Consider the following 26,299-nt stretch of genomic DNA (forward strand, 5'->3'; position numbering starts at 1 on the left):
TACAAAGAATTACAGGACTAGGAATTAAAGGAGTATTACAAATTTAGGATGAATACATATAGAAATAATTTTGGTAATTTCATTTTTTTGATACTTTGTGAGAAAGGGACTTCTCTGAGGATAGAAATGTTGATTGGCAAGGCTTTCTCTCTCTCTCTCTCTCTTGGTCTCTCTCTCTCTCTCTCTCTCTTTCTCTTGGTCTCTCTTTCTCTCTCTCTCCCCCATCCTCTTGTTTCAATCTCACTGAATCAGAATCAGTCACTTTATTCTTCATGTACAATAAAGGTCCAGAAATTTGTTTTAGTGAAGTGCAGAGACACAGTGATAAATTACACAATAACACTTAAATACTGACACGCATGGAAAAGAGACAGAGACAACAAGACCCCACATACCTTGCTATAGGACAGTGCCTGACATACTGCAGACAATTAGACTGTACATATAAAGTCTTCTCTCTCTCTCTCTCTCTCTCCGTCCCTCTGTCTCTCCTTCTCTCTCTCCCACACACCCTAACAGAGGTAAAGGCATTTTTTTTTTTAGAATATTTGTTCAGTCTTAGATGGAGTATGTCATACTTGACTGAAACATACTTGACATACTTGTGATTATACTTCCTATAATTTGTGGCAAAACTCCTATGTGGTAGATCATAAGTACATGAGCAGCTAGTAAGCTTTATACGGTCCATGTATTGTAAGGAGTCAATTTGCTTAGCGAGGGTAAATGTGTGTTTCTCTGTAGGTGTGGACTGGGCAGTCACCTTTTTGGGCAGAGCGTTAGCAGCCGTGGGCGGCCGTTGTAGGGTTTCTGCATTCACAGGTCACATGCCAATCCCTCCTCCACTGCTTTCTGCTTGGGTATGCACCGATGTAGGCCAGCATGCTCTAAATTTCTAGCAGTATCAATGATGTATATGTTGTAGGTGTATGTTTGGACTGAGGCCATCCAAATGCATCATCCTTGAGTCTTAAAGCACAACTTCGGACATTTTCAGCCTGGACTCTATTTTACCAGCATTTTTTCATCGATTCTGACCAAAATCCTCTCAGTTTTTTCACTATAGAGCTGCTCACATGTTGCTTGCCATGGTGCGTGGCTCTCCAGTACAGTCCTATAGGGACAATGGATGCTCCGAAAATTAAAGCTGCAGTAGGTAACCATTATGGATTAACATTTATTAAGAAGTAATAAAAATAAATCGCCACGTTTGGTGGCCAAAGATAGGCAGGATAATATGTCAGAATCTCATGGGGACGCTTTATTTTCTGGGTCCACAATTTCCTTATAATTTCCTAGAAAGGAACTGTTAATTTCTTGGAAAGAACCTTAACATTATGTACTAATTATAGGGAAAATAGAGAAAGAATTCATGGTAGTTGGTAAGTACCTGGTAATTTCTTTTGGAGTTTCCAAGAGAGAACCATGAAATGATGTAGTAGTTGTATAGAAAATTAGAAATTAGAGGAAGGAATTCAACAAATAACTATATTATATAATAATATGAATAATGACTTGGTTTACCAAATTGACCTCTGCCTACTATTTTTCCAGTAAATAGTTTAGAGCTTTGCAGTTCTTTCCAGGAAACTCTTTTAGAAATTTACAGTATCTTATTGACTCCACCAAACAGACTGCTTACATTTTCCATAACTATAATTTCACGGTCCTTTCCTGGAAACTTCCCAAGAAATTAACAGTTCCTTTCTAGGAAATTGTTAGGAAGTTGTGGACCCAGAAATTAAAGCGTTACCAATCTCACAAACAGCGGTAGTCCCGTTCCTCTGCTATTCTCATTTCTCATTTCAAGTGGAATGTGTGGAAACCCATCCGACCAATGAGGAGAAGTCTGAGAGATTTTGGTCATAATTAATCAGTATGATGGAACAAGATGGGGATATTGGGTCCAGGGTCCAGAGTTCATATGGTCAAGTAACTATCAAAAATCCCAATTAGCATAGTGTTACTCCCCCAGATAGATATCAATCAAATGATTACGTGATTATGTGGCAAGCAGTTTTCTCTTGTTTTGTTTGTTTTTGTTTTGTTTGTTTTGTTTAGCTTGTGATGCATGTATACAAGCCTTTTGTGTTCATCCTTTACTCACTTATGTGCTTTTGTTCATTTGTTTATATGGAGCATTAATACGTTTTTTTTTTTATTAGTCAGGACATGCTTTTGAGAATTAAGGATCCCATGCCTGCTGGCTTTTGTCCTGAATTCTGCCCTGCCTCATTTGCATATATATGTAGAGTAATATTTATATTACACTGTCTGTTGTGTGTCCTATACTGTCCCCCTTGCACCAAATATGAGGTCCTGTTGTCTTTGTACCACGAGTGCCAGTATGCACTGAACACAAATTTCAAGGGGGATGGTGGGGTCTTATGGAGACAAACAATTTGATAGTGGCGAAGACAGCATGGAGGGGGGGGACCAGCTGTTTACCCTTTTGTTTATATTGTAACAACAACGGTAATTCTGTATTCAAAGGACATGCAAGTTAGGGATGTTAGGTATCAGATACTCCTGCCAATGCCCTGAACCAAGGCACTGTTCTCAGGGTTGGAGTTGGTCCCTGGGCACTGCACTGTGGCTGCCCACTGCTCTTAACTAGTTTGGATGGGTCAAATACATAAATACATAACTTAATACTCATGGCACTTTAAATGTTAAGTTATGAAACCTCTAATCATGCTCGCTTTGTCGTCCTCTCCTGCTTGCTTTGCCTCTGCTGCATCGTCTTTTAAAACATCCTCCTGAACCTAGGCTACTTTGTGCAAGGGTACCCCTCCTGTGTAGTGTGTGTGTGTGTGCATGTGTGTGTGTGTGTTTACATTTGTTTCAGCCTTAGCAGTTATCCGTTTCCTTTACCAGCATAGATTACCTCCCAGAGCAGTAATCAAATTAGGAGCCACTGCACAAAATTCAGCACATAACTAGAGTAAACACCTTTGTGCTCTAAGTCCTGTGATCCTTAGTCAGATTTTATTTGGGCTTTTGTGAGAACGACACACAAAGAGCTTCCTCCCTTTGACGGTGACTACCTGCCACTTGTACAACAAAATTCAAACTAGGTTAATCTTGACTTCCCGTTTATTTTGTTGCCTGGCAACATACATGAGGATGAAATGTAGCCTAATGTATGGCCTAATGTTTTTTTTTTTTCTTCATTAATATAATTTTGGTGTTAAAATATCAACTAGCTATTTAATCTCTGTTTAATCTCTGTTTCTCTTTTACCCCGCTTCAAACAGTGTAGGCTAAATTATAAAAAATAATCATTATGACTCCTGAAGTTTCTCACACCTGTAATTTTCTTCTTTTTGAAGAAGTCCCACAGATCTACCTGCCCCCACCAATAAAAAATAATATCTTCAAGGTGTCATAGCCATGTTGCAGGTTTTGCTATGCAATCAACCAATATCAACCAGTATCAATGCAGGTGCGTGTGACACCCCGCCCTCGGATTTGCTGAAAACTCCACATGTACTGTATTCTCTGAAATTATTAAATATCAATAAGATAAGATAATATAAGATAAGATAAGATAAGATAAAGAGTGCTCCATAATGCTAAAAACAGTACAGTACAACATACAGGATAGAGCAGTATGGCAACAAGAGCAGTACAGACAACAGAGCAAAACAAAAAAATAATAAGTGGCTTACACATTTCTTGATTAAATGATATCTTTGTGCCATAAAGAGGGATGAAAGGGGATGGCAGTGTTACAAAGGGGATGGTTTTTGACAATTTTTATTTCAAGGGGGGTGGCATCCCCTCCATCCCTCCTCAAATCGACTCCTGCATTATGTTACTGAGCATAAAGTTACAAGACATGATTAATTATTAATGCAGGGAAGCAGGATAACCCACAGCACTCTGTTTACCACTTACAGTGTCATTGCAATCATCTTGGTGCAGCTCAAGGTGAAACTTTATTGTCTCAACAGTGGTAAACCACAGACAGACTAAATACAAATGAGTTCCTCTGTCTCTAGAATTTGTTTCTGTGAAATAATAAATCCCTCTGTTAGTTTACTGTTGATGCCCTTGATCAAATATATTACTGTGAATGTGACCCCTGACTGAACTCAACCCCATTCAAACAAGCATGTCATCATATTGTCTTTGCTATCATGCCCCTGTTTTTTTACCCCATTCACACTGTAGATCATCCAGTCCACAGACGTATGATGTGGTTTACTGCGAGGTCGCTGCACTCTCCACCTTTCAGAAAAGTACTTGCCGTTATCAGGAAAGATCACTTCATGAGCAATAAATTGTTTTTTGTTAACAAGTTAATAAGGATGCAGTGAAGGCCAAGGCCAGTGAATGCCTTAAAAAGGATAAAGAAGGCATGTAATTTTGTATATTAGGCATTCCATTGTTTGCCATGTAAACAAAGGTCAAGGAGTGGGCACATTCACTTGTTGATTGTGAAAATAATTTAGTAATATGACATTTTTGGAAAATTGTTTTAATTAGAACATGCGGATTGTTAATATGAGGAACATACCGAATATTATTCATCCAGAAAACCATGTGAAAACCTTGTAAATCTTTGTTGAAGTGAAAGTCTCATCATGAGTCAAGTTACAGTTACTGTGAATAATTACATTACGGCGATAGTTTGATCAAACAGTTTACATGATTCAAAGTAACACAATTTCCCCCCAATTACCTGTGTTTACATGGATTTATTTTGATAGTTGGGTTAGTTCCTGCTCTCCATACCAAATGAAAAAAAGCGGAACATTTTGTCATATTTGTCATTTCATTAATTTGGTTCAGCATGAACTGGGTTTTGCAAACCCTCCAAAAAAATGTTGGCTTTTTCCACCAGCGCTCACCATGTTGTGATTTGTGTAATGAAATCACATCACATCACCGATCTGCCCCAGTGTGAAGGGGTCATAGACTGGAGTGTTGTATGGGATAATGTCTTTGGCGCGTCTAAAAACCCAAATCATCAGTTAATTCATTATAAAATCTGTCACAGAACATATTTGACTCCACGTAAAAGACACTTGATGGGTTTGCCCCCCCCTACCCATACTGTACATTTTGTGGTCGGGGGACTTTGGGCACTCTGATGCATGTTTTATGGGAGTGTCCAGATGTGCAAAGGTTCTGGGTCGAGGTAGTGAATAAGGTGTCTAACTTGGTGGGAAAACGCTTCCCGTTAGACCCTGTTCTCCAGTTGAGCGATAACTCCAGGTTTGAGATCTCAGAGAGAGTGAGCACAAACTTTGGTTGGCTGGCATAATGGCAGCAAAAAAAAATCATAGTTCTACGTTGGCTACCTCCCCACCAATTGTCATTAAAGCATTGGTTACAAGCTCTCCTTGATGTGATATACTTGGAGTTGTCATCAGCAAGGGTTAATAGTGCTTAAACACAAACATTGGACATGTGGAGGAATGCTGCAGAGGATGTTATTGACATGAATTTAAAGGGTCGTTGTGTTTTCTTTTTGTTTATTTTTCACCCCATTTTTCTTTTTCTTCTTTGTATAATTGCAATTTTACTTTGTATGTACTCAGTATCCTAAACCTGATTATTTTACATTTAACTGGAGATTGCTACTTTTATTTTTATTTTTAGGACCTGATCACTCTGTTTTGTGTGCCCCTTGGAGGGAGGGACAGTAAGTGGGAGGGGGGTAGGGGGTGAAATGTAATATAACCTGTACTATTTTGTACGCTCCTATATATGTCATTCACCCCCTAAAAGGGAAATTCAAAAATTTAAAAATAAAAAACATTTAATTACAGGGGGAAAAAATAGAAAAAAAAAGAAACCGCTGCTTCCAGGCTTACATCCTGTGTGACCTTTCTGGCATAAGCACACATTTAAAAAACTGAATGAAATCAAACTAAGTTGTTTACATGACTAGCTAAATTGACTGAGTGTAAATCTAGGTGTGTTAATGGGGTTATGCCCTTACAGGACTATGGTGTTTATGTGACAGTTGCTGCAGTCGGAGTGTTGCCTTAACCAGGTTAATTATTAATGTTCATATAAATGTACCCAATGTCAAGACCACAGGACCCATAAGACCTATTTGAAACACATTTTGTAATTTTAAAACTACATCGCTGTCAGTCAGAAAATTATTTTCCTTACTCCTGAAAAGCTTATTTTATGGGAGACATTGATGTTGATGCATGTAAACATCATATGAAACCTGGTTAAGATGCCTGGCTTACTCCCATATCCGTAAACGGATTACTGTGGCATTGAAAAATCATACTCCTTACACTTTTGGTTTTTACTATCTGTATCTGTGCAAATACAGTTATCGGTTCATTTTGATGCAGCAGTACTTACTATTACTATTAGGATCATCATTTGTTTCACTTGTATTAGGTGTAACCTGCTTCTCAGCCAGGGAGAGTAGCTGGGTAGTCGCACCTCTCAATCATTTTTGCAGGCAGATAGTCCTATCTGGGGTCGGGAATTTATAAGGGGCCCGGGTGCAAGACCTGCTATGGGGCCCCCTTACCCCAGCATGCCCCCCCTCATACCACAACCTACCCACATCATAAGATGAACTGAATGCAATTAAATTTTGTGAATAATGAGTACTAATCTTGCATGATTACTTTACAGTGAATATAAAATTATTAATACATTTCATACATAAATGCATAGCTTGAGATTGCAAGAGAGTACAGACTTTAGAGATGTGAACTACACTTGTCAGTAATTCACATCTGAATGCTAGGGGGCCCATTTTGTATTTAGGGGGACTGTGACGCCCCACCATCATCTTTATGCCAGTGGTGGAAATATTCTGTTAATTGGTTTGATCATGGCAACAGGGAGATTCCATCGAAGGATATCAAAGATGCATAACCTGAATACGATCTTCAAGACAGCAGTATGGCCAGTAGCTGGGTTACTTTGTACATGTAAACATAGCCAGCACACAGTTACATATACATACAGTACATATTACATATATACCTGGGAGCTTTCAGCCTCTGCTGTTGGCCAGTAAGCGGCTCCACTGGAGTAAATGGGGGTTAAGTGGCATCTCAACAGTGATGGTTGAGGGAGTGGAGAGCGTTAAATTTATTATCTTAGCCTTCCAGGGATTTGAACCAGCAACCTTGCAGTAACAAACACACCTATAACCTCTAGGCTGCTGCTGCCCCCCTGCTGCTCGCTACTGTCTATTAGGAAGATAATAATACGTCATGAGGATGTCGGTTAAGTTTCCTTTCACTTGTCAATGTTGTATTTCAGCCAGCTTTGACCATTGAGACTTTGAGCTGTTAAGTTACTGGCAAAAGGCAGAAAATACTCAAAGTGTAAAACTGAGAAAAATGTCTCTTAAGTATTTTTTTTACTGAACATATGCTGATTTGTTGATTTAGTAAGAGATTATTCTTTATCCAGATTAATGGTGAACTAATCTGACAAATGTCAAAATTTAAGCTACTGAATTTTTGTTTTGTATGGCAGTATGGTTGTGTTCATTTTATGTTATGTTTGTTCTATGCCAATTTTATTTATATTTCTAGCCAGTTCAGGAGTTTGGAATTACCTTCCTCATATATAGTTGCCAATCAGACTAGCTTTGAGGCATTTTGACAAAAGATAGTTTGACAGTCTCTGATTAGATCTGTATTTGGTTGTGATAAACAAACAGGTCGGCTCTTCAGGACGGGTTCACAAAACAGTGAGAAGTTTGTTGTTTTGTTGCCTATGATCTGACGCACTCTGTGGTGGTAAAATATTCAAATGTGTTCAGATTTCATCAGAAGTGAAACAAGTCTAGTCTATGAGTGTTTTTCAATATCCAGCATTTTTATGTTGTCGTTCTTCCGGACTGCATCAGATTGTTTGGGGGCAGTTTGCGCTCTCCATATTAGTACAGTAGTGGTAGAAAATGAGTTTAGATGCTGTGCAGAAAAGTCTAAAACATTTTTGTGTTTGCAAAAGAATATTACGTAGAAAAAGCCGTATCCTCGTACTGGAATGAATTGCAATATTGCGTAAACAGCAATGTAAATGGCAAATTTTTAGTCAGCATTGAAAAGTAAAAGAAAGTAAAAGCAGTATCCCCCTCACAAACATACACACGCACTCACACATACACACGCATGCATGCACACACACATATACACACACACACGTACGCACATATGCACGCACACACATGCACACACACACACACACACATACTCACTCATACATATCAAACACTCACATTTTTTGCCTTTAATTTTGATATTATTATTGTTATTATTGTAGTTGTTGCTTATATATATTTTGTTTTTATTAGTTTGCCATCACTTTTATGTAGTCATATTATTTTCTGTATGTTATTTTTGTGTTCTCCATAAAATTGTGAAATTTTAAATTTTTTTAGGTGGAGGCTTCAAATAAGCCCATTGGGTTTTCTGCCTCTCCCTGCACTGTATTTTATTTGTTATCTTTGTCATTTGTGTATTTTCTTAAATTGTGCAAACTAAAACTAAACTAAACTAAAAGACGTAACGTTTTGCCAGCCCTCCCTCACTCACTGTCTCTGTCCCCTCCTCCCCAGGGGAAGCTGGTGAAGTACTTCAGCCGCCAGCTGTCCTGTAAGTGCAAAGTGGCCTTAGAGGAGCGCAGTGCCGAGCTGGAGGACTTCCCTCGCCTCGGACACTGGTTCCGCATCGTCAACATGAGGAAAGAGGTCACACAGGTAAGCCTGAAAGCTGACACAAAATAAACATACACACATCTTATCATCCTAAATCACAAAATGGGCCTGCAACAACAAATTGAGACCCTGTCGATTTGCCTTATTTACTCAAATTAAAATTCTGGTGCTTTGGTATGTAGACTTCTCTGCCCACAGTAAGTGACAAAGCAAAACTTTGATATAAAGCAATCACAGACTGGCTGGATTGATAAACATGAGCGTGCTGTGTGCAGTTTACTGACGTCACATTACAGGATTTCTGGGTATTGAAGTTGGATTTTATTATTTGATCTCACTTGATCTGAACTGAGCCTGGTGGCACAAACCCTGTATCTGTGATGTCCTGGGTTTGAATCTCTCCACTTTGATCTGTCAATAAAGCATAAACGCTGAAAAAAAAAAAAGTTAACATTTTTCACACAGTTACCTCTCGCTGCCATTTGGGGCCGTCAGTGTGTGAAGTTGCTTAGTGCAGCTTTAACGTTTTTATGTGAATCTTGATGGAGATGTTGACGACTGCTAAAGACTTTTAAGTTTACCTGTGCATGTACATGTATGTTCTATACTTACATCTGTGCATGTGTGTCTGTGTGTGTGGCTGTGGCTGTGTACGTGTCGTTTGGTTGCATGTGTGTGTGTGTGTGTGTGTGTGCGTGTGTGTGTGTGTGTCTCCAGGAGATGGGCCCAGGCGAGGTGACCCTGGAGGGCCTGCTGGAGATGAGTGAGGAGCAGGTGTGTGAGGTTCTGCAGAAGTTTGGTGCCAACGAGGAGGAGTGTGCCCGGCTCAACGCCTCCCTCTCCTGCCTCGGAAAGGCCCACCAGCTCGGTAGGGGCTCGCCCAAAACACAGAGAGAGAGAGGGACACACACACACACACACATTAAAATCTCTGCCTTCCCCCACAATGTCCTTAAAGGAGAATACCGGTGCCATATAGAGTTACAGCCCGTTTACTACTAGCCCGAGGTGTGACCAAGTCAACTTTGCTCGAGTCCCTCAAGTCTTAAGTCACAAGTCTCCAGTCAAGTCCCAAGTCTAAATGTAGATTACCAAGTCAAGTCTAAGTCAAGTCCATGTCATTAATGTCAAGTCTCAAGTCTAAATGTAGAACAGCAAGTTAAGTCAGAACAAATCAAGAGTCCAGTATCAATTTAATATCTTAAAGAAAACTAAATATCTAGGACTTTTCAATATGCAATATGGTTTTAATAGGAAAAGAAAACTTGGTAAGAGCATCATGAGTTTGATTTCTATAATCAGTTTCAACTTCAATAAATTCAATCATTCCATACAAACTCAGAAAACAGAATTTAAATTCAGTCGTCTGCTGGAACAAATCTCATCACTTTCAATCTAAGTCATTTACACAAACACAAGATCTCAAGTCAAGACTTTAGAAACCTTTTGAAGTCATCAAAGTAAAGTCCCAAGTCACCAGAACCCAAGTCGAGTCAAAAGTCTCAAGTCTTCTCTTGATGCAAGTCAAGTCTCAAGTAATTAAAATTGTGACTCGAATCTGACTTGAGTCCAAGTCATGTGACTCGATTCCCCACCTCTGCTACTACCTCTGTCTATTTTACATTCCCCAATCATTTTGAAATGCTTGCCGTATGTAATTCAAATTTTTTACATTTTGACATTTTTTTAACGCACTGTACAGTGTCAAACCTAACTTGAAATTAACTGCTGTTCCGGCTAACAAAGACGCCCCAAATAGGGCACATAAAAGTGGCACATAAAAAACACTGGTATTATCCTTTAATTCCTTGCATCAGCAATGATATTCCAATAATATTGTACAATGAAAGAACAGGATTCTCCCATCTCCACGTTTTGTTCATTATGTCCTGTTCGGTAACAGTCAACAGTGTGATTACCTCTTTATCCTGCAGGCAATTCTATAGATTTGATATTATACTGTGTTTTTTTTTTTTTATGAATTTAGACAAAGGGAATTGTAGTGAAGGATGTACCATATAGTAGAAGTAGGGAGCAGGAGCTTAAAAACTGTATAAAATGTGTGTGTGAGTTATCAGGGGTTGATAGTATAGTCGACAGAAAACATTGAGAAGAAATTGACATTGACAAGAATGACAAACCAGATAAAGCAACAAAACCTAATTACACTTTAATTACACCAAACATCAATAAGACATGAACATTATACAACATACTATTGTAATGTATAAAATATTATGATGGATAGGACGTGTAGGGGAGGGGGTGGGGAGGTCCTGTTGAAATTTTGTTAGTTACGAGTTAGTCAGTCCTCAGTTTTACAGTTTCCTAACTTTTCATGATCCCGTTGTTTAAAATACAGACATTTAGAGCAGGGCTTTACCTTTACTTTACAGCTTTATTTATCCAGGGGAGATGAGATTGAGCATGCATGCTCTTTTTTCAGCAACACCCTGCTGCACACTCACACAGTTACATACATTCACACCCAGGAGCTGCACAGCACAACCTCAGTCTCCTGCTGTTGGCCAGTAAGCAGATCCATGTTATGGAAACCTTGACTGCAGTTTTCCAGACTTTGCCAACTGGTTTCTCTAGCTTCTTGGCGGAAGAAACTAATTACTAATTTACTCATGTTAGTGTAATTGAGTAGTTTTTCTTTTTTTTTTTTTTAGTATTTTTCAAAGTCAGTAATTTTACTTTTACTTAAGTACATTTTTGCTGAAGTATTGTACTTTGCTACATTTTAAATCACATCCATTACAGAGTACAGATTTTGTGTGGCTCTCCATAAACAGCAGAATCTGGATAATCATAAATTGGCCAGTTAAAGAGCCATTCGCAGTGAACAGTCAGTCAGCAAAGAAGAGAAGAGTAATCTGGCTTTACTTTGTTTGTGCACTTTATTTTGTCATTTCCACATTTTCCAGTTAAAAGATTCTAGTTTGAACTCTGCACTCTAGTCATTTTATAATTGCATGGAAAAGATCACATCTAACAACAAATTTTCTAAAAAGTAATTCAGTACCTTTTACTCTTAGTCCATTTGAAATGAGCAACTTTTTACTTTTACTTCAGTAGATTTTTACACCAGCACTTTTACTTCTACTAAAATATCAGCAGAGTAACTAAAGTAGTACTTCTACTTGAGTAGAACATCCTAGTACTCTTTCCACCACTGCTTCCTCAACTCCAAGGGAAGAGTTTTGAACACAGTTTTGATCTTACTGTCCGTTTGATCTTTATATTTCATATTACTGCTGTAAAGGGTTTTCATATGGACTGTTTGGGGTATCAGGGGGTCCCAGTGATTAGAGAGACTGTCCTGTTTACCTTTGGACATGGTTTTGCAAATTATGCTTAGTCTTAATCTTATTCTTATTCTTGGTATTGAGAATTAGGTATCATTGATTAGATTAGAGTTCAATATAACCTTGAGCATGAGGAAACTTCCTGAGGTTGAAACAAAAAACCCCTAAACATGGGACTGAATCATCTATGGAAGGCAGGGCAGAATGTAAGCATAATTAAAATGACCTAATGTTGAATTTCATATGTTGTTGTGCAATGTTGCAGAAACTAAAAAAGAAAGCTTTGTTTAACAAATGAACCATGAGTCCACATATTTTATTTACATCCATCTCTATGGGCAACCAGACCTTAAAGGTCACAGTGTGTCTCTGTGATCATGTAACAAATCAACAGAAACAGTGTTAAAAAGCACAGTCCAGTGAGGGTCTGCTGTTGTCTAATAAGAAACCAGCTTCGTCAGTTCAAATCAAGTCAAGTTAAAATGTTTTAGAAATCACTTTTAACAACCAGGTTTGACACAAAGTACAAAGATTAAGAAAAAACAAGATAGAAGAATCATCAGCCCTCATAAATAGGGCCAGAGCCTCTGAGTGTCTATGTGTGTGTGTGTGTGTGTGTGTGTGTGTGTGTGTGTGTGTGTGTGTGTGTGTGTATGGATATGAGAGCACCGGGCAACTCCATATTTATGCTTTCATCAGAGCAGATATAAGATATAGCTTGTTTTTGTAATAAAAATTACATACTGTATATTATCATTATAAGGTATATTATTGGGGAAATATTATGTATACACTATAAACAGAATGTATTTTGATAAACAAGTTGGTTGTGAGGTGAATGGCAATATTGGGTGAGGAAAGGTGTGTTATGGATCTTTTGTAGGCAGTTACAAGGGCAAGAATACAAGAATACCTGTGATTTCAATCAAAAAACTTCTTTAACTTAAATACTCCAAAGATTCAGCAAAGGCTGCCAGGTAGCATTCTTTGTCTAAGGCTAAAATGAACATCCTGTTTTAGAACTTGATAGTCCTATACTAATAATAAACTTTACTTGTAAAGTACTTTTCTTAAGGTTTACAAAGTTCTTTACAGAGAAAGGCAGACAGGATAATGGCATCACAAGAACAGAATAAAATATAAAATATAACGACAAATTGGATAAAACAGGATTAGATACAAGGAATAAAAACACATTAAAAGGCATAGAAATCATCATCATCATCAATAGATAAAAAGGAATATTATTTAGGGATTATTAATAAATAAAGAAAACATGGCAACTGCCAACACTAAAAATTTACAAAAAAGCTAAACTATATAAAATGGATTTTCACAAGTGACTTAAAGATAAATTTGGACTTTTCCCAACCTGATCTCATTCCAGAGTCTCAGAGTAATCGTTACTGGCAACATACAATAAAGAAATTTATACCATTGTTAGAGCCACAATGACGCCTTACATCACTCTGTTAAAGGTGATTGATTGGCATAATCATGATCAGTCCGGAGTGTTAAAGTGTTCATGCAGGTGTGGAGTTTCTCAGGTTGGTGAATGCTGCCCTCTAGGGAGCAGATGGTGAAGTGCAAGGACCAATTTGTATCCAATGTGACTGACAGAAAAGGCTAGAATATGTGTAATTCTGTTGACACTTTAACAAGTAATTGACTGAATGACACTAATGCTGCATGATGCCGCTTTCATGAGTCAGATGGTATTTGATTTACACTGTATTCAGTAGTTTCTATTGTTAGTAGACTCAGTATGTTAGGCCAATAGAGGTGAACCTTCTCTGTTTGAGCATCAGGTTTGCATGGTTAACTCCTTACATACCTCCTTCTGTGTATGGATGGGTTATATTGTTTGTGCATCTGAATGCATCCTTTCCTCTCCTTTCCTTTCCTTTCCTTCCCAATTTCCTTTTTTCCCTTTGTTATCCATACCATGTGTTTCCTTTCCTTTACTTAGGCAACACATTTATTTTATGAATATATTTAAAGTTGCATCTGAGTAGTTTGAGGGGGCTTTGCTTTGCTTTCCTTTCCTTACTTTTCCTTTCCTTTCCTTTCCGATTTCCTTGCTGATTTCCTTTCCTTTCCTTTCCTTTCCTTTCTTTTCCTTTCCTTTCCTTTCCGATTTCCTTCCTGATTTCCTTTCCTTTCCTTTCCTTTCCTTTCCTTTCCTTTCCTTCCCAATTTCCTTGTTCCCTTTGTTATCCATACCATTTGTTTCCTTTCCTTTAAGCAACACATTTATTTTATGAATATATTTAAAGTTGCATCTGAATAGTTTGAGGGAGCTTTCCTTTCCTTTCCTTTCCTTTCCTTTCCTTTCCTTCCTTCCTCCTGTTTTCCTTTGTTATCCGTACCATTTGTTTCCTTTCCTGTCCTTTGGCAACATCTTATTTAAGGAATACATTTAAAGATTCCTTATGGTTAGCCACTTACTCTGTTTTGTTGCTTTTGGTCTGATGAAGGCTGCCAAAAAAAGGACTTGCTAGTTACACAGCAGTGATGCCAGAAGTGCAGTGTTTTTGTTCCATGTTTGCACACTAGGTGGCAGTACAGACCACGCTTTGTTTCAGTCTTTCAGTTTATAGCTTTTGCAATGGTGCAAGTTAACCAGAGGGGGGCAGTAAAGCAGCATCACAAAAACAGTGTTCATAGGTTTGGTAAGAACCTTTTGTAAACAGGTTTGATAACATATCTGTTCCTTCTCTACTCCTCACACACACACACACACTCTCTCTCACACACACACACACACACACACACACACACACACACACACACACACACACACACACACACACACACACACACACTCTACAGAGGTCGTTTCAGATGAAATACACTCCTGAATAATTAAGGAAACTAACTCAATGAGTCGTTTGTCTTCTTTGTACCCTCAACAAAACTACACTTTATTGTGTTTTGTTTGTGTGGTTTTTTTTAGATTATGATTAACTCAAGCATCCTCAAAGCATCCTTCTTTAGATTTTTTTTGTCATTGAATGAATAATGATGTCACTTGCTAGAGGACTGAGACATTTGGAATCAAGCATGGTTGTTTTTTATAGCACTCGCACCTCTCTCGCACCTCTCTGCCGGTCCCTGTGTCCGCCTGTCAGGCTGTCTGCTTGACTTGCTTGCCTTCCTGTGTGCTTGTCTAACTTCCTGCCTGTCTTTCTGTCTCATTGATTTGATTGGGAATGGAGGCGGATGATGTCCAGAGAGACAGACAGACAGGCAGGCAGGCAGGCAGACATCCCCAGGCGGAGCCCGTCAGGCGGTCTCAGCCGCCCATGCCTCGGTCCAGCTGGGTTCAGACCAGCCAGGCTTCAGGCGTCTCTGGAGACCAGTTCCCTTTCGCCGTCACTGTCTGGGACTTTGGCTTCGTTCACACCGCGGCTGAAAATGTCCCAGTTATTAATTTCCCCCCCCCCCGTATCACACGTGACGCAGATATGTGATGTGAGCTGCAAAAAGCTGCATGGAGTCACTTATTTTTGATTCCGCTCCGCACCACATGGATAGGAAATTGGATCCCGAGGCGCGCGACGTATGCCTCGGATGCAAATCGGGAAGTTGTCCGCCTTGCCATGGCAATAAGTAAATCTTACGTCATTCACCTGAGAAAGTCGTCATGACTCCGGTGCCCAAGGCAGCCTGGCTGAGCAGCATTAGCATGGAGGACAACGAGGATGGAGAGAAGGCAGAAGGACCTGTGATTGGAAGTTGGGGAGACGCCTCAATGCAGTCAAAACCCGAAGGCACGCACTGTAACTGAAATGTGTTTGAAACAAGCAGGAGAAGCGTAGCTGCAAACACAGATGTGCGGTCTTTTGTTATTGTTACTCTGCACATGCTTCTCTTTTCAACATTGCTGTCAGATCATATTGGTATTGGATATGATCACATGCCAGAATAGACAACCAACAATCATCCAAAAAAACTAGACATGAACAACAACATGGAATTGACCATGAAGGTCTGTGGTGTTTGTCTCTATCAGCCTGAGTTCGTCTCTCATTACCTCAGTATTGATGCCTCCTCAGTCTCCATCTCTCTTTCTTTCTTTCTTTCTGTCCCCTTGTCATCTTTATTTCTCTCTGTCCCCTTATTGACTCTGATTCTTTCTGTCCCCTTGTCTTTTTCTTTCTTTCTTTCTTTCTTTCTTTCTTTCTTTCTTTCTGTCCCCTTGTCGTCTTTATTTCTCTCTGTCCCCTTATTGTCTTTCTTTCCCTCTGTCCCCTTGACTCTGATTCTTTCTGTCCCCTTGTCTTTCTTTTTCTTTCTTTCTTTCTTTCTTTCTTTCTTTCTGTCTGTCCCCTTGTTGTCTTTCTTTCTTTCTGTCCCCTTGTTGTCTGTCTTTCTTTCTGTCCCCTTGTTGTCTTTCTTTTTCTTTCTTTCTTTCTTTCTGTCCCCTTGTCATCTTTATTTCTCTCTGTCCCCTTATTGTCTTTCTTTCCCTCTGTCCCCTTGACTCTGATTCTTTCTGTCCCCTTGTCTTTCTTTTTCTTTCTTTCTTTCTTTCTTTCTTTCTTTCTGTCTGTCCCCTTGTTGTCTTTCTTTCTGTCTGTCCCCTTGTTGTCTTTCTTTCTTTCTGTCCCCTTGTTGTCTGTCTTTCTTTCTGTCCCCTTGTTGTCTTTCTTTTTCTTTCTTTCTTTCTTTCTGTCCCCTTGTCATCTTTATTTCTCTCTGTCCCCTTATTGTCTTTCTTTCCCTCTGTCCCCTTGACTCTGATTCTTTCTGTCCCCTTGTCTTTCTTTTTCTTTCTTTCTTTCTTTCTTTCTTTCTTTCTGTCCCCTTGTCATCTTTATTTCTCTCTGTCCCCTTATTGTCTGTCTTTCTTTCTGTCCCCTTGTTGTCTTCCTTTCTTTCTGTTCCCTTGTTGTCTTTATTTCTTTCTTTCTGTTCCCCTGTTGTCTTCCTTTCTTTCTTTCTTTCTGTCCCCTTGTTGTCTTTCTTTCTTTCTGTTCCCTTGTTGTCTGTTCTTTCTGTTCCCTTGTTGTCTGTTCTTTGTGTTCCCTTGTTGTCTGTTCTTACTGCCTTTCTTTCCCTCTGCCCCCTTATTGTCTTTCTTTCTTTCTGTCCCCTTGTTGTCTTTCTTTTTCTTTCTTTCTTTCTTTCTGTCCCCTTGTCATCTTTATTTCTCTCTGTCCCCTTATTGTCTTTCTTTCCCTCTGTCCCCTTGACTCTGATTCTTTCTGTCCCCTTGTATTTCTTTTTCTTTCTTTCTTTCTTTCTTTCTTTCTTTCTGTCCCCTTGTCATCTTTATTTCTCTCTGTCCCCTTATTGTCTGTCTTTCTTTCTGTCCCCTTGTTGTCTTCCTTTCTTTCTGTTCCCTTGTTGTCTTTATTTCTTTCTTTCTCTTCCCCTGTTGTCTTCCTTTCTTTCTTTCTTTCTGTCCCCTTGTTGTCTTTCTTTCTTTCTGTTCCCTTGTTGTCTGTTCTTTCTGTTCCCTTGTTGTCTGTTCTTTGTGTTCCCTTGTTGTCTGTTCTTACTGCCTTTCTTTCCCTCTGCCCCCTTATTGTCTTTCTTTCTTTCTGTTTCCTTATTGTCTATCTTACTTTGCATCCCCTTGTTGTCTTTCTTTCTTTCTGTCCCATTATTGTCTCTTTCTTTCTGTCCCCTTATTGTCTATCTTTCTTTGTGTCCCCTTTATCGTGTATCATTCTGTTTTCAGTCTCTCTTTACCAGCCCCCCGCCCATTGTTTCGTCCCCGTACCCCTACTCTCCCTCGCTCTCTCTGGCTCTCTGAAGGCCACTAATGGGCTCTCTAACAGGGGGGCTGGCTGGAGATGTGTGAATGCACCACAGCAACGCCACACAGGGTGATGAGAGGCACTTTCAGCCAAGAGAAAAGAAAGGCGTGGAGAGCCGTTCTTTATATTCTCACCCAGATGGAGCTCGCATTGTGCGGAGAGGAGATGTGTCACAACCCCAAACCATCTTTACGTTCATGTGTCTGTGTGAGCACCTGTGTGTCAACATGCATGGATGCTGTGTGTGTGTGTGTGTGTGTATGAGCGCACGCATGAGTAGCGGCAGTACACGTCATTTTTTTTCTCTCATCTCCTCGAAGGGTTACACGGCCCTACGGGAGCGTTCGGTGTGTCTTTGTACGCCTACGCAAAGCGGGAAGAGGAGGAAATTCTCTCGTCTTGAGTCCCGTTAATGAGTTATCATGTTATTCTGTGAAAGATTCTGGAGGTTGTTGTCCAGCCGAACACTGCGATAAAGTCAGAGAGCAGAGGAGACAGCAGCTTCTGCTGATTTCCTGCACCTGGTCTTTCAAGGGGAATAAGTTATTCAAGTTCACATGAATCACCAGGAATTATATGATAAGATAGGCATAAATTAATACTTGATGATTGAAATGGATAATTGATGATTGAGGTAATTCATAAGTGGAGCAATTGAGAACAAAGTAAGTGAATGTATGTGGTTCTGTGGTGTGAGGGTGGAGGAAACTAATGCAAGGTAATAGAATTTTTCACTATAAGCTCCCGGGATTGCAGTCCACGAGTTGCAATGAGGATGAGTCATACAATTCGGAGGCAGCTGGTCCGTCCTTTGTGCCGCAATGTACACACATTACCCAGCCCGTCCCTCTAGACGAATGCACACACGCACATGCACACACACACACTCATACAAACATGTTCACACTGAGAATTTCGTGAATCCGAGTTCCTGTGTTGATCGAGCTAATAATGTTGATCTTTGCTTTCGTGTTGGCCGGCACGACAGGTCTCCCCGAGTCCTCTCCAGTGCCTTTCCCCCGGTAATCTTTGATAGTTAAAAGGACTGTCCCCGCGCCCTGCCTCGATGACAGCATCACTTACACACGCACCTAATTGGCTTCAAATGCCATCAGCAAGTAGATGAACAGATAGGGAAAGGGGGGAGAGGCAAAGAACATGCGAGAAAAGGGACTGGGGGAGGAGAAGAAGAGAGGAAAGCGAGGAGAGGCAAAGTGGGGAAAGGAAGACGTGGCAATGAAGACAGGTGGGGAGGATGAAACGTAGACATGAGAGTCGAGAGGGAAAGAGCAGACGCAAGAGGGAAGGAGAGAGACCAGAGGAAACATTGACCGAACCCCCGACACCCCTCTTTCTGAAGAGCCCTTGGTGGTCCCTGGCATGCTATTGGCTGTTAACTAATTAGCAGAATGTAACTTTGAGTCCTACTGCTTACGCTGCAAGAACGTCCACAACCCCTCCACTCAAAGAGTCAAGATTAAATAGGGACACTGCATCTATTGAACGCAGCCAATGCCCTTTTAACCAAATCCTGTTTACAGTGGCAGCAAAATGGAACAGTAACTGTCCCAGTGGCATTTCACTGCCATTTAGCACGCAAGAGCAACACATCTAGAGGTAATTAGTCCAATTATGAGGCTGTTAGCCGCCTTTCTCTAAAGCCTCACCGCATGCTAAGATTCCCCCCATTAATGGCGCTGGGTGTGCTAACTATTTGCATTAATCACCACAGAGGAGAATCACTCATAAATGCTTTTGATGCATTGTTTTTTTGGGTTGAAGTGGGAAAGTCGATGTGGAGATGTGGGGTTATTTAGGGCGGGCAGGAGGAAGAAAGATTGATGATGTGGCTACCAATTTACACCTCCCTAGCTGGGGATGCATGTTAAACTCCAGCGGCTCATGCTTATCTATGGGAAGACACATTGAACTTTGAGGATTTATTGGTCAGCAAACTTAAAAGGGCATTAAGGACTTCATGACTTTTATCAACCTCTATCGGCGACCAAGGAATTCAAACAACAGGTTTCTGGTACAGCATACAGTGATCTGTAATTGCCAAAAATAATCAAGTCACATCTTCATAACTGAACAAGTAAATTAGCTAATTAGAGCAGAGATCCAACAGAAACGTCTAGTGAAGAGATAATATATCACAATGCAATCATGATGGGGTTGGGCTGGAAATTGAGTTTTTGAAAGCCGGACACGTCAGCACCTGGTGAAGCAAGGAGTTGATTGGTATTGATCAACAACCCTATCAAACCCCTGCCGATATATTATCATTTTTTGCTATGGTATAGTAAAATCTTACTTACTGCACGTTTAAGAAAAATAATGAAGTGATAGAAAAGTGATGCAGTTAGTGTACACTAGGGGGAAATATAGGAATGGATAAATAAAATATAATAAAATATAAGACTAAACTTGTTTTCCTAATGAAGATCTTCACTGACAGCATTTTTTTAGTCTAAGATTTCATCTGTGTCTGAGAAACCGCTCCATAGTATCAAGCAGATCCCACACAAAATAACTGAATCACAATTCTCAAAGGGGTTAACATCAGCGTATGTTTTCCATCTCATTTAGTGGTGCACAGGTTTTGGTCTGCCTGAGGCTTTTACTTAGGTGAGATCATGTGAAGCAAGAAATTCAGAAGTCAAGTCCTGTTACTATTTTGATGAAGCAGTTGCTAAGATACTAGTGCGCTTGATGAATTGACTCATTACTTGAAGCAACAGTTTCCTGAGTCTGATTTAAGTTCATTTAATCTCTTGCAGAGAATTTTTCATTTGGGTATCAGCTTGATGAGCACTGTCAAAAGCATTTTTAAAAGATTACCTCATGCAAGAATATAATCGCTATACAGGGAAAACTCCTAATCAAAGGTGATTGGTCGATGGGAACATTTCCCCCCAAAACATCTGATTATATCTAGGTACTAATTTTGATATGGACGTTGCAAAGTGACACCTCCTAAGTCAAATATTAAGCATCTCTAGACCGGACCCAAAAGCAATCATCTTTCTGGCGCTTGCCATCTGTAATCTGTCGAGCCGCAGCGGGGCGAACTCTTCAGTGATCGTTGATGATTTTGAGTGCTTCATGTGAGGTCAAGCCAAACTTTTTACATTTCAGAGAGACTTGTTGGTGGTTTCATTCCAGCTAATAAAGGAGGCTTGATTGAGCATCCTCGTCATCTTCTCCCACATTGGTGGATGAGCGCTCTTTTGGGCCCACTCGTCCCTTCTGCATCCTGATGTCTTTCTGAAGGGGTTTTAGGGTTGAGATGCGGCCCACTTCATCCGAGGTTCACCAGAGTGTGTGTCCTCGGAAAGCCACGCTGAGGACAGAATGGAAGAAGAAATGAGGCGAGATAGCTTGACTCAAGAGGCCCTGTTGAGCATGAGGTTATAGCAGCCATTTCCATTGGTGTGGATTTGTTAGACCGACCTCGGTAAATGTATAATATTTTTCTGGAACATCAGGCAATATTAAAAACGAGAGCTTATACCATTAATGTGACTGCATGTTTACAAGTGTGTCTTCTATAGTTTCACTTTTCACATTCTGTAATTTCACTTCGATTAATTCTAGCTACTAGAGTCTGAATTCAGGCCTTAGATCATGTGGATAAATAGCAATGTAGCGTGTAACAGTATAGTATCAGAATAGAGTGATTTTTGATAAAGGTTGCAGTTCTTTATTACAATATTACACCCTTAAACTATATTATGATTTTAATCCAAATATTCTAGATCAATGAATCAAATGTAAGGAAGATAAGGGCACATTATATTTTTGTTTATAGGGATGTTCATAGGAATTGTTCATGGCAGTGTCCTATTATCAAAGATTTCTATTAAAAAAGTAATAGAAAATGTGTCTGATCCTGTTTCTGTTGGTCTTCCACTCAGTATACCCTAAACCAGAGAGCGCACTGCTGCTTTTCTATCCTACCAGGTAGTTCATTGCAGTTAATTGCATTCACCACTAGAATGAAAACCAGCATGGCTCTGGGTCCTGAGGACTAGAACCACTGACAAACGATGTGCACTTGGTATTTTTCTTATAAATTTGGTTTACCTCAGGCCAAACATGCAATTGCTACACTTTGGCCAACGGATGAAGGACCTCTCAGGCTTCCTATTTATGGAAAAACTAACATATAAACAGAAGACCTAAAGACTTTAAGGACATGTTGGGTTCATGTATGGACTTCACAAAGGAAAATAATTCTCTGAAGATTCTGATATAATGATTAAGACCTGTATCAAGATCTGGAGTATGGAGAGCTGTCCAGTATGACGTAATGTTCATGCACCACACGTTTATTTTTAGGGGTCCAAGCACGTAGTGCGGGGAACCCTATTGTAATTGTTCCGATTATTATTATTTTTCTTCTCGTGCCCTAAAAGTATCTGCACCTCAGAAACCATAAGCCCCACAGCACCCAAACTTTCCACATAGGTTGGAAATGTCACCCACTACTCAGGCAACAAAAATGACACCAATCCACCTGATGGTGGCGCTATAACAGCCCCCTGCACGTTTTGGTCCATAACTCCTGAACCGTGAGTCACAGAATCAAAATTCCACTTCTCCTGGATTCCCTGGATCCCCATGCATCTATCCAGATAGGCCACGCCCATTTCCGTCTGACTAGATTTTCCGCCATTTTGAATTTTCTCAAAAACCTATTTTTGCGAACTCCTCCTAGACCGTTGAGGCAATCATCTCCAAATTTGGTGTGCATCACCTCTGGATCCCCATGATTCAAAGTTATGGAAATCGGTTTGATATTCCCTACCGTTCTGATTTAATTAGCTTCCAAAGTTTAATCAAACGTTGTGGGCGGGGTCTATTTCACAGAAACTGCCGTAACTCATGAGTGCATTATGCTACCTGCACCAAATTTGGTAGACATGTGTAGATGTCTACTCTGAGATACCAGCCCGAATGTCCTGTCATGTCACCCATAGGGGGCGCTACAGCAACGTTTTAAATTTTAAATGCCCATAACTCAGTAACTATACATCATAGACACAAAATTCTTTTGTTCCTGTATTCCTTGGGTAACGCCGCATCATTGTGATAGGCCCCGCCCATTCCCGCCATATTTGATTTTCCGCCATTTTGAATTTTCTCAAAAACCTATTTTTGCAAACTCCTCCTAGACCTTTGAGGCAATCATCTCCAAATTTGGTATGCATGATCTCTGACCTCCCCTGATTAAAAGCCATGAAAAGATTTCCTGTACTCCATATCGTTTGGCCGCTACAGGCCAATCAATTGTAGGGCGTGGCACACATGTGACAAAATGAGCCATAACTCATGAACGCCTTGTGCTATCTCAACCAAAGTTGGTGCACTTGTGCAGGTATCAACTCTGAGGCCATGTGCAAAATTTGGTGTCTATAACACGCATGTACCCTAGAGGTCACCAGATGCTTGGACCCCGTCATTGCCGCATGCGGCTATATTTTAATATTTAGTTTTGTTTTTATTTATTTATTTTTAACTTTCTTATTTAGTCATCCTGTATGTGTTTTACCTCTGCCCCTGTTCGTTTGTCTGTCTGTCTGTCATCATGATATCTCAAAAATGTATGAATGGACTTCTATGAAATGTGGTGGACAGATAAGATTGATTTGATTTTGGTAGTGATCTAGATCTGGGATTTCCACCATTAGATAATTCGAGTTTTTTAGCCATAACTATGAAACGAAGATGGAGACTTGATTCCAAATCCTAAGAATATGTTTGCCGGGTCAAGAAATGAATTTAACTAAAAATTTAGGAATGATGTCTTTAGGTATAACAGCAAGTTGGAGAATTTTTCAGCATCGGAGGAGGTTTACACTCCCTGTGTACCTCCTTGTTTTTTCTTTTTTTTTTTTTTTATATTGCATGTTTTAATTGTAATTTGTTGGATTGCCAACCTGCTTTGATCTCCAGTAAATACATTGGTTAAAAATAAAATAAAATAAAAAAGAAACAGAAGAGGATAAATATAATAGAGAGGGTAATAAATTCAACCAACATTATTGCAAACATGACATATACGCAATTGACACCCATGTGCGTAAGAATAACTACTCTAATCCTAGGTTGTTATTATCTCCCCCACTTACAGTGTAGACAGTCATACAATTCAATAGAAAATCAATAACAGCGCTCCCACATGGGGTTTCCCAGGGACCGAATCTTGAAATGAAATGGGGGTCCAGGGCCTAATAATGTGTGTCTATTTCTTTACCCTCAGAAATGCCTGTAGACGTCCCTTGTGTCCTAGCGGCCATCTCCCCAGCTCTTTCATTCCTTGTCTTCAGAACATTACAGAGTAGGAAAGGCCGGGGTGTGGGGGGGGGGGGGTGTTTCTTTTTTTCATTTTTTTATAATTCCCCTGCGGCCTTTTATAAGAGATGTTATTCATGGTTCATTTGATGTAGCTGGTGTTGATATTGTGTTTGAAGTTTGTGTTTTTGATGCTTATACTTGCTTAGAGATGATTTCACAGGGAAGAAAAATAATGACTCACGTAAAAAAAAAAAAAAAAAGCGTGGGGTTGTTGACAGAAATTTGCCTTAATGGTGGCTTGGCGGTCAATGATAGTTTTGACGGCTGCTGATGTAGGAGTCAATCTCGCCTGTACTTAGTCATGTATGAGATGCTGTGTCTGCTGAGTCCTGTGGCAGGGATCATCAGACAGTATCGCATACATCCTGTAGCAAGGATCAATTCTACCCACATTATTTTTTTTTTCATTTGGCAATACATAACTTCAGATGGAAAGGCAAGTAGAATACTGCAGACTATTTCAGCTGTGTCTCTGCCAGATCAATAAACACATTCTTTTTTTTTTTTTGTTTCTTTCTGAAGAACAACTTGAGGAGGATAAATTGCACAGTAACGGAGGTAAAGTATTGTCATCTGAGCTCAAAAACACTCATTTTTTTCTGCTCACTTTTCCCTCCGTTTTTCTTTCTTTGCCATCAAAATGAGTTTTTAGTTTTGACAGAAATTGGCCTATAATGGTTATGATTCATGCAGCTTTGCCCTATTCTGCTCAGACTCTTCCATTTCTCTTCATTCTCTTGCTCCATCCATTCATGCTTAATCTGCTCCACATCAGCATATTTGAATAAAACTGCACTACTAATAAATTCACATCAGATAAGTGCAAACTTAATTCTTCTCTACTCCTAACTGAGCACATCTGTTGGTCCTAAATGGCAGCCTGCTGCCAGGACTTAGTCCTGCTGCTGTAATCAAGATTCAGAGCTGATGGACATTTTAGTATTTGATAAGTGCATGACAGGAAGCAATTGTCTTTCATTTGATACACCATATTACACATTCACCATTCATTTTATACATCACTGACTTTAAATATGACAGTGTGTGTGTCTGCCCTCCTCTGTCCTCTTCTGGCAGGGAGCCAGGCCAAGCAGGACTGGTCCATCCAGTGGCCCACCTCCGAGTCGGGCAAGGAGAACACTCCGGTGTGCCAGCCGGAGCCCAGCCAGTGGATCCGTTTCCAGCTCTCCCAAAGCCCCAAGGTCCAGTCCAAGTACAACCAGCACATATGCCACAGCCCCCAGGCCTTGGCCCCCCCCTTGTACGCCGACCGGCTCACCGTCGACAGCCCCGCCGCAGGGCTCTTCCCTCCCCTGGACTCTGGTCACCGCTCCCTGCCCCCGTCGCCCCGCCAGAGGCATTTTGGCCACACGCCTCCTCGGACTCCCTTGGTGGTCAACACCATGACCCCGCCTGGCACGCCGCCCATGCGCCGAAGGAACAAAGTGAAGGCGCCGGGAACGCCGCCTCCTCCCAGCCGCAAGCTCATCCATCTGCTGCCGGGCTTCACCGCGCTGCACCGCAGCAAGTCCCACGAGTTCCAGCTGGGGAACCGCCTGGATGACACACAGACTCCCAAGTGAGTGTTATTCTCTTCCTGATTGGTAACGGCTCACAGTGGTGGCCGCTTTGTGTGTAGTTTTCTTAAGAGGCAACCCTAGCTGTATCAAGATTTTCCCCATGCACAAAACAAAAACAGTTGGGGGGAGCGAGAGAGGGACACAGAGAAAAAGAGAATTATCAAAACACAAAAAGGCTCATTGAAGTTTCTTAGACAGTATTCTGAGTTAGGGAGCTGTTTAACCAATTTCAGCAGATGGCCTGTTTGAAGCACACATTCAGAGATTCAGCGCACCCTCTCTCCGATCTCATGTTGTAATTCCCACTGATCCTAGCAGTAAGAACATCAGAAAGGAAGTTGGAGCCCCACCCTTCCTTTCAGCATCTCTCCTAGAACATAATCTTCTGCCAGAGCCCAATCAAATTAATTCATAGGAGGACATCATTGCCCATAAAGAACCAACGGCCTGTCGGTGGAGATAAGGGGCCCAGGGGCCGAGTTCCTGACCGACCATGCCTGTGTCTGGTGCTATGCTGATCAGATTTGACCGCGAACAGGGTCCACCGCTGCTAGGTAATCAGGAACCAGAGTCCGCCTCAGGAGAGCTGCGCTCATTTTGATAATGCCATTAGATGAC

General features: G+C 40.5%; 1 protein-coding gene across 1 annotated transcript in view; it reads left to right on the forward strand.

The window, feature by feature from the left end:
• The window catches only part of ksr2 (kinase suppressor of ras 2), a 96,526-nt gene that overhangs the window by 5,950 nt on the left and 64,277 nt on the right, over positions 1-26,299 (forward strand). The window contains exons 2-5 of the mRNA XM_071535358.1: positions 8,564-8,704; positions 9,380-9,530; positions 24,624-24,659; positions 25,179-25,680. Coding sequence (XP_071391459.1) covers positions 8,564-8,704; positions 9,380-9,530; positions 24,624-24,659; positions 25,179-25,680 — 830 coding nt within the window. The remainder of the gene's footprint in view (positions 1-8,563; positions 8,705-9,379; positions 9,531-24,623; positions 24,660-25,178; positions 25,681-26,299) is intronic.

This window comes from Centroberyx affinis, unplaced genomic scaffold, assembly GCF_046629955.1.
Source record: "Centroberyx affinis isolate AG114_WGS23_722 - 3 ecotype Tasmania unplaced genomic scaffold, CSIRO-AGI_Caff_v1 ptg002694l_1, whole genome shotgun sequence".
Classification (NCBI taxonomy): Eukaryota; Metazoa; Chordata; class Actinopteri; order Beryciformes; family Berycidae; genus Centroberyx; species Centroberyx affinis.